Genomic DNA, 15,384 nt, shown 5'->3' on the forward strand with positions numbered 1-15,384 from the left:
GATACAAATAACAAAATAGTATTGAAATGAACTAGAAATAACAATATATATACTTGCATCATTGATGAAGCTAGTTCTACCAATACTTACTTAGTTTCCTATGAAGATTCAAGTGTTTGGCACAGAAAACTTGGGCATATAAATATCAAATTGATTCAATCAATAGCTTCCAAGGATCTTGTCCGAAACTTACCTAAACTAAAGTTTACAAGAATCATTTTTGTGATGCATGCCAAAAGGGTAAACAAGTTAAGGTTTCTCACAAATCTAAGAACATAGTTTCAACTTCTAGACCACTTGAACTTCTCCATTTAGATCTTTTTGGCTCTATCCCTACTCCAAGCTTGAGTGAAAAAGTATACACTTTTGTCATTGTTGATGATTATTCTAGATATACTTGGACTTCTTTTCTTAGACAAAAAAATAAGGCTTTCGATGAATTTTCAAAACTGTGTAAGAAAATCTAAAACCAAAAGGGCTATTTGGTCACTACAATAAGAAGTGATCATGGTGGTGAGTTTAACAACTCAAACCAGTTTGGAAAACACAGTGATGATGAAGGCATCACTCATAATTTTTCTGCTCCTAGAACACCCCAATCCAATGGGGTTGTTGAAAGAAAAAATAGATCTCTTCAAGAGACTGCCCAGACTATTTTTAATGAATATTCCCTACCTAAATATTTTTGGGCTGAAGCTGTAAATATTGCTTATTATGTTTTAAATCGTGTTTTGATTCGAAAGATCCTATCCAAAACACCTTATGAGTTATATTTTGAAAAGAAACCCAAAGTTGATTATTTTCAAAAATTTTGTTGTAAATGTTTCATTTTGAATACTAAAGATCGACTCCAAAGAAAAATTTGATGAAAAATCAGATGAAGGAATCTTTCTTGGGTACTCTAGCAATAGTCGTGCATATAGAGTATTCAACAAAAACACCTTAGTAGTGGAGGAATCTATGAATATTAGATTTGATATTTCTACTCCAAAAGAAAAGTATAAACCTCTAATTGATGATGATGAGGATGTTATATCTGAAATCTCAAAAAAAATTGAGACTACCTCTTTAAATGAGAATAATTCTCTTCTAGCCACATCAAATGAAGACTCATTAGAACTTCCTAAAGAAGTTAGACCAGTAAGAAATCATCCATTAGAACAAGTTATTGGTGATTTAGAATCAGGTGTTCAAACTAGGTCTAAACTTCAAAACACTTACAATTTTTCTGCATTTCTATCCATGGTAGAGCCTAAGAACATAAAAGAAGCCTTGATGGATAATGATTGGATTTTGGCCATGCAAGAAGAACTTCATCAATTCGAAAGAAATGATGTTTGGGAGCTTGTGTCCAAACCCGAAAATAAATCCATAATTGAAACAAAATGGGTATTCAGAAATAAATTGGATGAAAATGGTATTGTGGTAAGAAATAAAGCTAGACAAGTGGCTCAAGGATATATTCAGCAAGAGGGAATTGATTTTGATGAGACATATGCCCCTGTTGCTAGATTAGAAGCCATTAGAATGCTCCTAGCTTTTGCTTGTCATAAAAATTTTAAACTTTTTCAAATGGATGTGAAAAGTGCTTTCTTGAATGGGTTTATTGAAGAAGAAGTGTATGTATCTCAACCTCCTGGTTTTGAAAGCTCTTCCCATCCTGATCATATTTTTAGATTAAAGAAGGTTTTATATGGACTTAAACAGGCACCAAGAGCATAGTATGATAGATTGAAGACATTTTTGATAGAAAATGTTTATACCATTGATAAGATAGATACTACATTATTTGTTAAACGTAAAGGCTTTAATTTGATTATAGTGCAAATATATGTAAATGATATTATTTTTTGTGCTACTGATGATTCACTATGTATTGAATTTAGTAATTGCATAAAAAGTGAGTTTGAAATGAGTTTAATAGGTGAACTCAATTTCTTTTTAGGCCTTTAGATCAAACAAACTGAAAATGGGATTTTTATCAATCAATCTAAATATATCATAGAGTTGCTAAAGAAATTTGATATTAACTCCCAAAAGGCCTCTAACACTCCAATGAGTACCTCTATAACTCTCTCAAAAGATGAGAGTGGAACCCCTGTTGATCCTACTCGTTATCGAGGTATGATTGAAAGTTTGTTATATTTAACTGCTAGTAGACCTGACATCATGTTTAGTGTTTATGCATGTGCTAGATTTCAGGCTAGTCCAATGCAATTACATATTAGTGCAGTTAAAAGAATCCTTACATATTTAAAAGGGACAATTAATATAGGATTATGGTCTCCAATGCATAATAATTTTGAATTACTTAGCTTCTCTGATGCTGATTTTGCTGGTTGTCATGTTGATCGCAAGAGCACGAGTGGTACTTGTCACTTTCTTGGATCTTGATTGGTTTCTTGGTTCAGCAAGAAGTAAAACTGTGTGGCACTCTCAACCACCGAAGCTGAATATATTGCAGCTGACAGGTGTTGTGCCCAAATTCTTTGGATGCGTCAGACTCTTCAAGATTATGGACTCCAATTCAATCCTTCCAAAATATTCTGCGACAGCACTAGCGCCATCAATTTGAGCAAAAACCCAATTCTTCACTCAAGAGCAAAATATATAGATGTTCGCCATCACTTTCTTCGAGACACTATCCAAAAGGGAGAAGTAGTACTCGAACACATTGAGACTGAAAAATAAGTTGCGGATATCTTCACCAAACCTCTGTCCGAAGAACGTTTCTGCAATCTTCGTCGAGAGTTAGGTATGTGTAACCCTTTCGATTAAGAAAAATCCTCTGTGCCTGTCCCAATAGACCTTACGATCCAAATCTGGGGAAGACCGGCCTAAAATGCCCATTTAGGGGCATCCGTCGATCGTATGGCGGAAATCTTGTTTTAAACCCAAATCCGTGGGCTCTCAAACCCATTTCTAATTTTTCAAAATCTATCTCTCTTCTCTCCCAAACCCCTCTTTTGAGTTTCTAGGGCAAAATCTTGCCAAATCCTTGAAGATTTTTGCTTTTTTGGTGATCCAAACTCATTCTCACCATCAAATCTCTAGTTTTTCACACCTTTTCTTCTCAAAATCCTTTCCAATCCCTCTTTCTCAAAACCCTTGCTCTCAATGGCTTCAAAAAGGAGAATCCTCAAAGAAGAGAAAGACTGTGGCTTCAAAGAAGGATCAATATAATGGAACTTTGTTCATCTCGAAGGAGGCATCGATTTGGTGGAAGGAATTTCAACTGAAGAAACTCATTCGAGAAAGGCTAGTAACTATTATCGAACTCAATGCCATTCTTCCTTGTGAGATAAACACTTTCTTTGAGATGTTGGGTTGGGATGCTATTCTCTATCCCCAAGAGAAAGCCTATACTAGGCTTGTTCAATTATTTTACTGCAATCTCAAAGTAGTTGGTGTTGAAGGTGACTACACCATCACCTCTCTAGTTAAGGGAAAATATATTTCCTTTGACACTATGGAACTTGCCCAAATAATTGGGGTTGATGACTCTGGAGAACAAAAGTATCTCCATACCAAGACTTCCCCTACAGGATTTATGGATGTTGATACAGTGTATGGTTCAATTTTCAAGAATTATTTGGGGGAAACCAAGGGTCTTACTGCTATTCATCTTAGAGACATTCCTAGCGTAGTCAATTTGATTTTGACCTATAATATCCTCCCACTTGGTGGGCATAGAGATGCAGTTACCCGTTTTCAGGCATATCTCATTTGGTGCATTGTCAATACTCACCAAATTTATCTTCTCTATGTGATTATGAAAACTATGGAATTGGCTGCTGAAAGCGACTCCAAGGCAAGCCTCCCCTATAGTTGGTTCCTCATAATCTTCAAGCATTTTGAAGTTGATCTATCTGATGAAATTCCAACTTCAAATCCTTTTGCAATTAACTCTTCCACTTTGAAGAAGATGGCTATCCCTACTAGTGGAGTTGATCCTCCTCCTCCTCCTCCTCCTCCAGGTCGTCAGGCTAGGCGTAAGCAAGCCTCTTCATCTATCGTTGACAGTGATGCTTCTGATGAGGATGATAACGAAGATGAAGAATATATGACAAGGGCCGAATTTGCTGTATACCATGAGAAGCTTGATTCTCGCCTGCAGGGCTTTGATGATCAGTTTATAGCACTTCGTGGAGACAACAAGGAGATCATGGCTCAGCTTAGGGCGATTACTCAGCATTTCCACATCTCTACCCCTCCTGCAGATGATTAGTTCTATTTACTTATTTTTAGTTCACAAAGACAATTTGGGTTGTAATATTTAGATTTGAGACAACTTTTCAACTGCTGCACTTCTCTAGGGGGAGAGTGTTTTTTATTTGGACTTTTTGATTTAAACTTTATTACTATATGGTTGACTTGTTTGAACTTCCTGCCATCCTTTGTTTTTTATATATGATTCACTATTGCAGGGGGAGCCTTCTCTACACTTTTTTGTTGTTGACAAAGGGGGAGAAGATATACTGATTTATATAATGATTTGGATACATTTAACTTTTTGATTATATGATGCATGGTTATGATACATGACTTGACTACTGCTTTAAAGTTATGATTGCTATACTATGAATGCTATGCTATATAGTACTACCAAATCATATGTTTGTCATCATCAAAAAGGGGGAGATTGTTGGGGAATTCTAACCCCACCTCCATAAATGTTTTGATGATAACAAACATGTAGACATGGTCTTGTGTATGTCTATATGTCAACAGGGCTAATAAAGTCAAAAGAGTAGAAGACATATAATACGAAGTGGAGATGTTCAAGACAAAGTCATGAAGATCAAGATTTCAAGGGCATTTCAAGAAAAGAAGATCTTGGAAGATCTTTTGAAGATTGAAGAACATCACTCGAAAATAGAGACCAAAACTTTAATGAAGACTCAAGATGCTTGTGTGCACATACTTAGACACACAACACTGCATACTTGTAATTGCATTTGCATTAAATAAATGAAAAAGCATATGCATCACTTAGAGACCTTAGGAGGTCAAACTTAAACCCTCCTTGACTCTTAAACATGTTGGAGTTAGTTGGAAAAAGCCCCGGATCAATCCCCTCAGTCAAACGATCGAAATCAAGTCTTGACTGTGATCCGGTCTGAGCATCCGATCGATTGGATCTCAGTGCATGCACAGACCGGATTGGGTAGAAGCTTCATGGGTATGTTCCCATTGATGATCCGGTCAACCGGATCAAGTGGGACGATGATCCGGTCGACCGGACATCGACCAGATGGCCCTATTGCCCTCCAACGGTTAGTTTTTAATAGTTATATTCTCCAACGGCTAAGATCCGATCGACCGGATCAATCTTCAGGTCGATCGGATTGGTGAAAAATAGATCCATTAGAGCACATTTTGCACATGCTCTTTAGGCCATTAATGAGCCTATAAATAGAGAACTTGTCAGTCTTTTTTACCTATCCATTACAGTCCAAAATCCTACTTTTGAGAAAGGTGAAAAGTGATAATTGCTCTCATAATTGATGTCTTGTCCGCATCGATCAAGAGTTGACTTCAAAGCTTTAAAGGACCTTCCCAAGCTCATTCAAGAAATTAATTCTAAAAGAAGGTCTGCATTGTGCAAGCATACATTCGCATCATTTGACACTTGCAAGGAGTACACATCACACTCCTTGCTTAGGTATTTCTACCTTTTTTTTTTGTTTTTAGTTTATGCTTTTAAGTTTACAAAGCATTGTTTGCATTGGCCTAGACTGTACTTAGGCATTGCAAGGATCCTCTTATCCTTAAAAGATTAGGATCCTCTTATCTCGTATAAAAAGATTGTAAAGGTGTTCTTCCCACCTACTGTACTGAAAGGAAGAAACTAGTGAATTCTCTCAAGGTTGAGAGGAGTGGACGTAGGCTAAGTTTAGCCGAACCACTATAAATTCTTTGTGTCCTCTATTTGCGCACTCTCTTTTTCTCTATCTTATTTAATTTCTTTAAAAATTTAAAAAGGACATAAATTCACTAGTAATAACCTATTCACCCCCCCTCTAGGTTATCTAACAATCTTTTGAACCCTCTCTTTTTTTCTTAAGCTAGCCATCTTTCTCTTAGTTGAAATTTCCTCAACTCCTTTGCCACTTTCTTTTAAGGAGTTTTGCTAGTGTTGTTGAGCACAATCGTAGGAGTTTGATGCCTAATTATTGAGTGCAACAAAATTGGAAAGGCCTTCTTTGGGATTGATTCACAAGAACCCTTTGCACCATAGGGAGTGAATACAATCTTAAGGATAGTGACAGGTGGCATGACTCAGCCCCACCATCACTTTGACATCCTTCGTTCGTGTTGTAGTGATGAATTGAAAATCAAGTCCAGTTGTTCATTGTCTCAACTCTGTTTGGTCTACTATTGTATTAGTTTCTCAACCCAGCCATTTTGTTGTTATAATATACTAGAATAAGCTATATGGTTGAGATGAGACTCCAAATAAGACATGTGATTAATTCAAAGGTTTCTACGACCAAATGAACAGGTTGAGCAGGTGACCCTAATAACAGAATTCCCGTCAATTACTAACAAGGCTGATCTTGTCTCTAATCTCTAGTCTATCTCTTTTAATGTTATCTCTTGTAAACTAATTTCCTAAGATAAAGGAACTACTTACCTGAACTCATGGAGATAAAACTCTCCATATACATATATAAAAGGATACGGATACTGGTCTTTTATGGTATTAGAGCCTGCAACTGACCAATGTCATAATTTTTTTTTCCTACCCTTCGTAATGTCGACAAACTCCTCCTCATTTGCAGCCATCTGCGATCCTCACTCTGCCTCAACCATGAGTTCTCCTCTAAATCCTCTTACAAACATCACCAACCTAGTATCCATTAAACTAGATCGGCAAAATTACCTATTGTGGCGTTCCTAGTTTGTTCCTATTCTTCAAGCAACGCAGATGTATGGCTATCTAGATGGCTCTCTTCCTTGTCCGTCAAAGATGATTCATGTGCAAGAAGGATCATCCGACGAAGTCCTTAACCTAACATATGATCACTGGGTTCTGCGTGATCAATTGCTTTTAAGCTAGGTCAATGCCACCTTAACCAAACCTGTCATGACCCAGGTTATTGGTTTCCATACTTCTTCTGCTGTCTGGGATGCTCTTGAAAGACTTTTTCGTCCCAATCTCATGCTTGGATAATGCAGCTTCGCTACTAGCTGCAAACAACAAAGAAAGGGTCACTATTTATTGCAGATTACTTCAACCGCATCAAGGGTATAGCGGATTCTCTGGTTGCTGCTTCCCAGCCGGTTCCAGATAGTGACCTCATATTGTATAATCTGGGTGGTCTTGGACCTAGCTATGAGCCATTTGTCACCGCAATCATGACCAGAACTGATCCAATTTCCTCTGAGGAATTACATAATCTACTTCTCATATCAAGAGATGGGGCACGAGTCCCTAGAGTCCTATGTGCCATCAAATACCCATTGGTCACTACTCGTCATGCCGCTGTTCCACATGAGCCAACATGCTTCACCAAAGCAAACAAGTCCAAGGATTGGTGTCTTGCAATGTCAAAAGAGTTTGATGCCTTACTAAGAAATGGTACTTGGTCCCTAGTACTCAAACAAGCCCAACACATGTTGTAGGCTGTAAATGGGTATACCGAGTCAAACAAAAGCCTGATGGCAGTGTTGAACGTTTCAAGGCCAGGTTAGTTGTAAAGGGGTATCATCAACATGCTGGTATTGATTATGAAGATACCTTCAGCCCAGTTGTTAAACCTACAACGGTACAAACCGTTTTGTCAATTGCAGTCAACCAAAATTGGCCTATCAAACAGTTAGATGTTGACAATGCCTTCCTCCACGGAGTTCTCCATGAAGAGGTATATATGGCTCAGCCACAGGGTTTTGTAGATGCTCAGTATTCCAATCATGTATGTCGCTTGCACAAAGCAATCTATGGTCTAAAGCAAGCATTGTGAGCTTGGTTTACTCGCTTTACCATATTTCTTCTTGGCCTTGGTTTTATTGTGTCAACAACCGACTCTTTGCTCTTCATTTATAGCAAGGATGATGACCTGATATATCTTCAACTTTATGTAGATGATATCGTTATAACTGGCAATTCAAATGTGACACTCAGTTCTCTTCTTCACAAACTTGGTGCACAATTTGCAATGAAGGATCTGGGCTACTTACATTATTTCCTACACATTCATGCTCATAGGAATAATGTCGGTATTCATCTCAATTAGACTAAGTTCATAACTGATATTCTCAATCGAGCAAACATAGCTGGAGCAAAACCATTGGCTTCCCCAGTTGCTACAGGTGCAAAGTTATCTGCTTATAATGGTGATCCAGTACCGAATGCCACTTTGTATAGAAGCATGGTTGGATCTCTTCAATATCTTGCATTTACCAGACCTGATATTACTTATTCTGTGAATCAAGTATGCCAGCATATGCACACCCCAAGGACTACAAATTGGGAAGCAGTGAATCAAATATTATGGTATCTCAAAGGAACCATTAATCATGGCTTGCTAATCCGAAAAGGTTCTCTCACGCCTTTGTCTACCTATTCCGATGCTAATTGGGCAGGTGATGTGGATGATAGGCGCTCCATAACAGGTTATTGCATTTATTTAGGTCCCAACCTAATATCTTGGGCTGCCAAAACGCAACCAGTGGTGTCACGATCCAGCAGAGAGTCAAAACATAGAGCACTTGCAGTTACATCAGCCGAACTCTCATGGATTCGGAATTTACTCAATGATCTTGGTATCTATATTTCTGCTACTCCGACTCTTTGGTGTGATAATATAGGAGCAACAAGTCTTGCTGCGAATCCTATTTTCTATGCTCGAAAGAAACACATCGAAGTCAATTATCATTTCGTACGTGAGCGTGTCACTCGAAAGGATCTACTACACAAGATCAGGTTGCAGACTTGTTTACCAAAGGTCTCACGGCACCACGATTCAGATTATTGAGGGACAAACTGACTGTGATCAAGAATCCCATTAGTTTGAGGGGGAGTAATAACAGAATTCCCGTCAGTGACTCACTAGGCTGATCATATCTCTAATTTCTAGTCTATCTCTTTTAATGTTTATCTCTTGTAAACTAGTTTCCTACGATAAAGGAACTACTTACCTGAACTCATGGAGATAAAACTCTCCATATACATGTATAAAAGGATACGGATACTTCAATAACAATCATCACTTTGAAATCCAAAACACTTTGGTCTTTTAGAACCATCAATTTAAGCCACTTATTTTGTAATTGGAAGATAACTCAAGTTAATTCTATCTAATGAGAGACACTTCCTCATCAACCAAATTAAGTACAACTGAAAATTTCCTTCTGGCTCCATCTGGTTAGATGTAGAATGTCGCAGACTAAAATTAAGAACCAATATGGCAACTTTCTTACTGTGTAACTGATGAAATACTTAATATATAACTAGAAATTTTTTAACTAAATTTCTTGGATTTTCATCGCAACAAAGGACATACTCCCACTCTTCAACTACTATTTGCAATGTTACTCTGTTATGCTTTTGAGTTCTCTTCTTAAAAAAAAAATCCAACTGGAAGCAGTCTTTATGTTGGCACAGTTCTCATTCTATAGGAATCGTCCCCACCTAGATAGGGAAGAACTAATTTTGGAAGTAAAATTTGTTCTAAGAGTACTACAGCAGCATAGGGACTTCTGTTCCTTAAAAATCCCGGCAGGGGTGGTTGGGGGGGGGGGGGTTGTGAGTGCTGGGGTGTTAAACAAAACCAGAAAACAACAGTAATCCTTCAAAACAGTGTTACATTAAGAACTGTTGACATTTGAATCCTCAACTAATTAAGCAATAGTAACATATGAATCCTCAGAGAAAGAGACCAGAATGTCCAATGGAAGAGCTGGGAATTGCAAATATTTGAGAAAAATTGTTTTCCACTTCACTATAACAATGGTGGCTCCTACTGAAAGCACAATTCTATGAGGCATATGCTTGATGCGTTTCAGTTGGATTGAATCAAGACTCATTAATGGTTTAACGACTACACTACATTTAATAACTTTTTAAAGACCAGAACTCCCTATGTTAACAATTTTACTCCAAAAAACCAGGACTTAAATTCATGTAAAGCAACTACCAAGTTCGTCCTCCAAAAATCAAATGTCAGCAACAAGGAAGTTTCCAGTGAGCGAGACCTGCATCAGTGAAGGCAGTAAGGTTACACAGTTTGCCCATTTTCCACCTTAAGATCAGCCAAAAAACAAAAAAGGAAAGTCACTATAAAAACTTGAATTTCTCTAATACCCACCTTGTCACCCAATTTGAATTGGGGGAGACCCTTGTAAGGGCATGTACCGCACCGGAATGCATCTCCTAGCCCACACTGCAAAGGGTAAAACAAAACTATAATCGTTAAAACAGTACTACATTCAACAGCATGGTTGCTATTTTATACGTTAGATCAAAATTTGAGCCACATGAACTGCTAACTGATTCCCTAATTTATCCCCAAGTATCCTCCAGTCATGTCAAAGCACCTAAGCAGGTCGGATAAGAGTGTCTATGTGATACCAGCACAGGCGAGTACAACAAGTACTAAAAGAGCCATTTAGGGTTCCAGACATGCACATAAGCAACAAAAGAATAGCCTACCCATGGATATTGGATGTCGACCTGGCTGACAGTTTTGCTTTAAGTGGTATGCTACTAGGAATAGAGTCAATAGACCAAGAATCACATTGAATACTTGTCACACGTTTTACTGGTTCAGCTGAAACTGCTCATGTATGTGCTGATAAAACTTACCAGCAGTGCATGGGAATGAACAGATAGATAGAGGACTAAGGCTGGTAATCTTTGAAACCTTCACAAGTTTCTACATGGCAGGCAGTGGCGTGCATGGGCATGAACACATAGATAGAGAACTAAGGCAATGAGCCCCCATCTCAATGGTCAAGTTTTAGCCTGACATTGGTATGCCAGATAGATGATAAATGATTTAATTTACTAAAAGTTAAAAGGGAAAAGTTTACCCACCACACCGGATATCCATGCTCTCTCTTTCCTACCTGACATTCCCTTTGACACACTCTTCTGCTCCCTACTGACAAACCAATCAACACTCGTCCATTGATGTGGCATGGGAAACCCTTTTCACTCCTGAGTCGTGGGCAACCCTTCTCACTCCCGCATCACGGGAGACCTCCTACCAAATTAAAAATGGTATGACCACATAAAGGTCAGTGAAGCTCTTTTTTCCTTTTGCAAAGTCGACACTGGCCTACAACAAAAACTCATGGTGGACAAAAATTTTGACCAATGCAATGGATGATGGGTCGACATAACATGGACCAATGCATCTCTGCCAAGTGGCAACCAGCAAATCTTACTAAATGATACCTCCAGGGTGGTCCAGGATCCAGGGTCAAATTCTATCAATGCATTTCAGCAGAAACCTTTCATCACTTAGGAATCGGGGCTGGTCAAACTAAATGAACCAAAAAGTGTTCCATGTTGTAACTTAAAACTACAGGATAGTCTCCAAATTGACCTGCCAAGCAACAAGACAACACTTACATTGCCACATGCAGATTGAGGGTTGTTCAGTTGTTCTGCAGTCAATCCCAGCTTCTGCACTTTCTGTTCTACCTCAACCCGTCCACAAGTGCAATTCTTACAAGCTTTCCTTGTGCTTCCAACTTCACAATCACCAACTGCAAAGAACGGAATTGTTGAAGATTCCAAAAGGCTTCCAGAGAGAGAGAGATTCTGTGTTGTACTTATTTTACCAGGTGGCAATTGTGGTTTCTTCAAGTCTTCCTCTGTCAAAAGACTATCTTCATCAATAAGATACATGTCACCATTAATTTGGACTTTTGGCAAACTTTGTGCCTTCTTGTTGATGGAAAACGATGAACCAACCTTCCAAGAAGGTTTTTTGGCCTTAATCTGTGGGAACCAACACAAACGGATGAAATATGTGCAAAGAATAAAAGAACATACTTACATTGGGAGACTAATCCAATCTCATGCCATCCCCAGACCCTAAAGTTTGAGGATTCCCAACACCAGATATCTCAAATACACAAAATGTGATCGCAAACTATCGTAAACTGCTACCACATTCTTGTGGATGTAAGAGAATCAGGAAATAGGAAATCCTATCATTCAAGAAAGTTCATTCAATTTGGAGCAATCTCAGCCCAGGATGTACCTTTCACCTGCCCACAAGATCATGGGTCTCTAAACTTACATATATTTCACCCACAACTTGGAGGCACAGAGAACTCCGCAGACATGGTAACAACATTGGTTGTCTGCTGGTTAAAATCAAAATTAAAAGGTAGTGCCACACTCACCGTAAGGGACTGAATGTAAACTTGCTGTACAAATGGTTTGAGTTGGAGAACTTGTGGTTCAAGGAATCCCGCCATCAGTATTTTACGTTCAAGTGTAGAGCTTGGCTGCTGCAGAATCTGAATTAGGACCACCCCACCAGGTTTCAACACTCTGGATATCTCTTCAAGTAATTGACCTCCAAGAAGTTCAAGTGTCCTTGAGATCGAGACAACTATATCCAGAGAGGAGGACTGAACCGGCAGCTCTTCTGTCAGTCCATACACCAGAATCAGATGAAAAACCTCTATAACACCAGAATTAAAGAAGCAAGCAATAACACACGCATCACAGAACATAAGCTGCCCAACCATTATCTTTAATTTCCAAAAATGGACACTTAAATTATCTTTCCCAGAACAGTGAATAGGAAATACATATATCTAATACACATACCATGGCAGACTATCAAAGAGAGAGAGAGAGAGAGACTACTTAGAGATGAGGCTTGGGTGATGATTAGAGGATCATTCTGCACAGCCACTTCACTCCCAAGTGCCTTAATTGCAGTTGAAACTGCACTGATAGGTATGACCACTTCGTCTGTAAGTGTAAGAATGTTTCCCTTTATAACACTCACATCCTACAAAATTAGACGATTTCAGATAAAAAGCATTAACAAACTACTGCATTACACAGTTTTCGAAAATATAAATATACACATAGAGGTAGAAAAATCTACCCCATTTTAGTGATTCCTGAATACTCAAGTCATTCCAAAAATTGCAATTTTCAACATTCTGATCATGTCAAGTTTGCCATGCATATAAATTTGCTCCTCTTTATGCATGATACCCAAAAACAAGAGAAGTTCATAATTTTGACTATTCCACTACAACAAGCTCTGCATTGACACTCTGCCCACTTGCACAAAACTTCTTCCTTGAAAGTTAGAACAAGATATGGGGAAAAGAATCATCCAAACTCATTTTGTTGGTTACTCCCCTTCATTTGGAATGAAAAGATAATCACTGATTTATAAAAAAAAAAAAGTCTACTTGATTTACCATAGTACAATTATTCTAATGTAGATTGGGTGACTTTTTGGTGTGGCATAAATCCTCAAGTACTTCTCATACATTTCTTTTATGCACACGATCTATTAAAACTGGGATTTGTTTCCCAGAATTGGAGAAAACAAAGTTTGTCATCGTCCTCCTGCTTTTTCATTTTTTTGGGTTTCCTCTTAACATGTTACGACATATGTCAATCCATTTTAAGAAAAGGAAGAAAAATGAAACAAGCAGAAGAACTGAAGTGAGCAGGGAGGGATGCAGAATTCCTTCACTACCACCAGAAGAAAATAAAATTATGGATGCCAGCTATGAAAGAACCCGCAAACTACCAAAATAAACCTGCAAATCAGCTCAACAGCCATTTAAAAATAAATAAACAAACAAAAAAATTAGCCAAATAGTCCCCGAATCTAGCATCCATTCCTCCAAATTCATAGGCTATAGACTGGCTGCTATCCTAGTAAACTGAAATTCAACAATTGTTGATTTCCTATATAGGAATTGTTCTTCGTTATTCTTGCTAAACGCTTTGTATAGGTACTCTGTTGTACCCCAATTGCTACTTGTTTTCAATAAATTCTATTTATCTCTTAATCCTTAACAGAAGTCTTTCCCTTGGGAAATCCCGAATACAGTGAAAAAATAAAGAGAAATTCATGGGTTTTGTCCTAGACTACATTTTCTTTCTTGCTCTGATATGTTCGCCCAAAAAGCTAGTAATGTACAGCTAAATGCAAGCGAATCAGACCCATTCAAGGCCAAAAAGGACTCAAAATAAATTTATAGAAAATCTATAAAAGAAGGAGAAAAAAAAAAAAAAAAAGAAGGTAAGAAAGTTCATCGTAAGTCTCTCTTAAACGAACCAGAAACAATCGCTACTAAAAGACAAAATGAAAAAGATTTGCGTTTAACCACCTTCAAACACAATCAAAAGGATAAACCAAGCCACCAAGCCAGTTCAGGTCATTCATCCAAAAATTTAAACATCATTGAAGCAAAGGACGGAATATATACAGAAAAGTAGGGGAGATGGGGAAATGGGAAGTCGCAGACACTACTAACCATATCTGAAGTTTTGATAACACAATCTCCGATAAAGATTACTCTCTCCCTGCTCTATTCCTGAAACTGATCGATCACCAAGCTGCGAGCAAGAGATAAAGAGATCGTTTCGGACAACCAAATTGTAGAGATTCTGTACGAAGCATTAAAAAAGCAATTAAAAGATTAAGTTTGCAAGAACGCAGATTTGCTAGAAAAAATGAGAAACGAACAAGTCGGTTAAAGAAAGAGATGAGAGAAACTGCGTACTATCAACTATGTAGTCGTTCTTTCTCCTTCGTGGGAGACCGAGCGAGGGAACTCAAACCGTCACACGGTTCCCTATGGGCTATGGAAGTAGCATTTTATATGCCTAAAAGAAGGGACACGTGGTTGCCAGCGTGTGAATATGCCGTACAGAAATAACAATTAAGTGCTGACATGGACACTACAAGTTAAGTTGAGGGCGTTTGGTGGCTCCGTGAGATACTTGTGTTTCCACATGGAGAGCAATGGGAGATTGCGTGGAAGTAACCCGACTTGACACTTGTTACACGTGATTCACTGATTGTGGTTAGAATGGTGGTAACTGTCTTTCTCTTTCAGGTTTCATTCAACTTGTTGATTTCCATTTTTTTTTTTTTTTTTGGTTAATCTTTTAAGTGATAACATTTTTTGGGATCAGTTTTCCTTTGAGCCACGTTGGAGGAGGAGGCCATTAAAAGGGCGTCAATTGGGACTCCCAGTATTAGAGATGGGTTCATACTGGTACGGGTAGCAAAGGTGGAAATCTCAGTATCATGTGTATGACAGATTAATATATGGCGGGCATGAAATCATCTAGTATTCAAAATCAAGAATTGAATTCCGGTAGAGGTCATCTTGGTAGCAGTGAAGACATACATCGACTACCATACAACAACTGTC

The 15,384-nt window shown here is 38.2% G+C and overlaps 1 protein-coding gene across 2 annotated transcripts; it reads right to left on the minus strand.

The window, feature by feature from the left end:
• Positions 1-9,925: 9,925 nt before the first annotated feature.
• Positions 9,926-14,517, minus strand: LOC122649009 (anamorsin homolog). Of its 2 annotated transcripts, XM_043842354.1 has the most exons (8): positions 14,479-14,517; positions 12,836-12,983; positions 12,364-12,611; positions 11,794-11,953; positions 11,582-11,718; positions 10,314-10,388; positions 10,120-10,200; positions 9,926-10,085 (listed from the first exon to the last, which is right to left on the minus strand). In XM_043842354.1, exons 1-7 carry the CDS (start codon positions 14,479-14,481, stop codon positions 10,162-10,164), a joined length of 810 nt encoding a protein of 269 aa, XP_043698289.1. In that variant the 5' UTR covers positions 14,482-14,517; the 3' UTR covers positions 9,926-10,085; positions 10,120-10,161. The 2 variants fall into 2 exon arrangements, with proteins under 2 accessions (XP_043698289.1, XP_043698288.1); XM_043842353.1 differs by having other exon boundaries at positions 10,045-10,200.
• Between the last annotated feature and the right edge of the window lie 867 nt (positions 14,518-15,384).

The sequence above is a fragment of the Telopea speciosissima genome, chromosome 1, assembly GCF_018873765.1.
Source record: "Telopea speciosissima isolate NSW1024214 ecotype Mountain lineage chromosome 1, Tspe_v1, whole genome shotgun sequence".
NCBI lineage: Eukaryota > Viridiplantae > Streptophyta > Magnoliopsida > Proteales > Proteaceae > Telopea > Telopea speciosissima.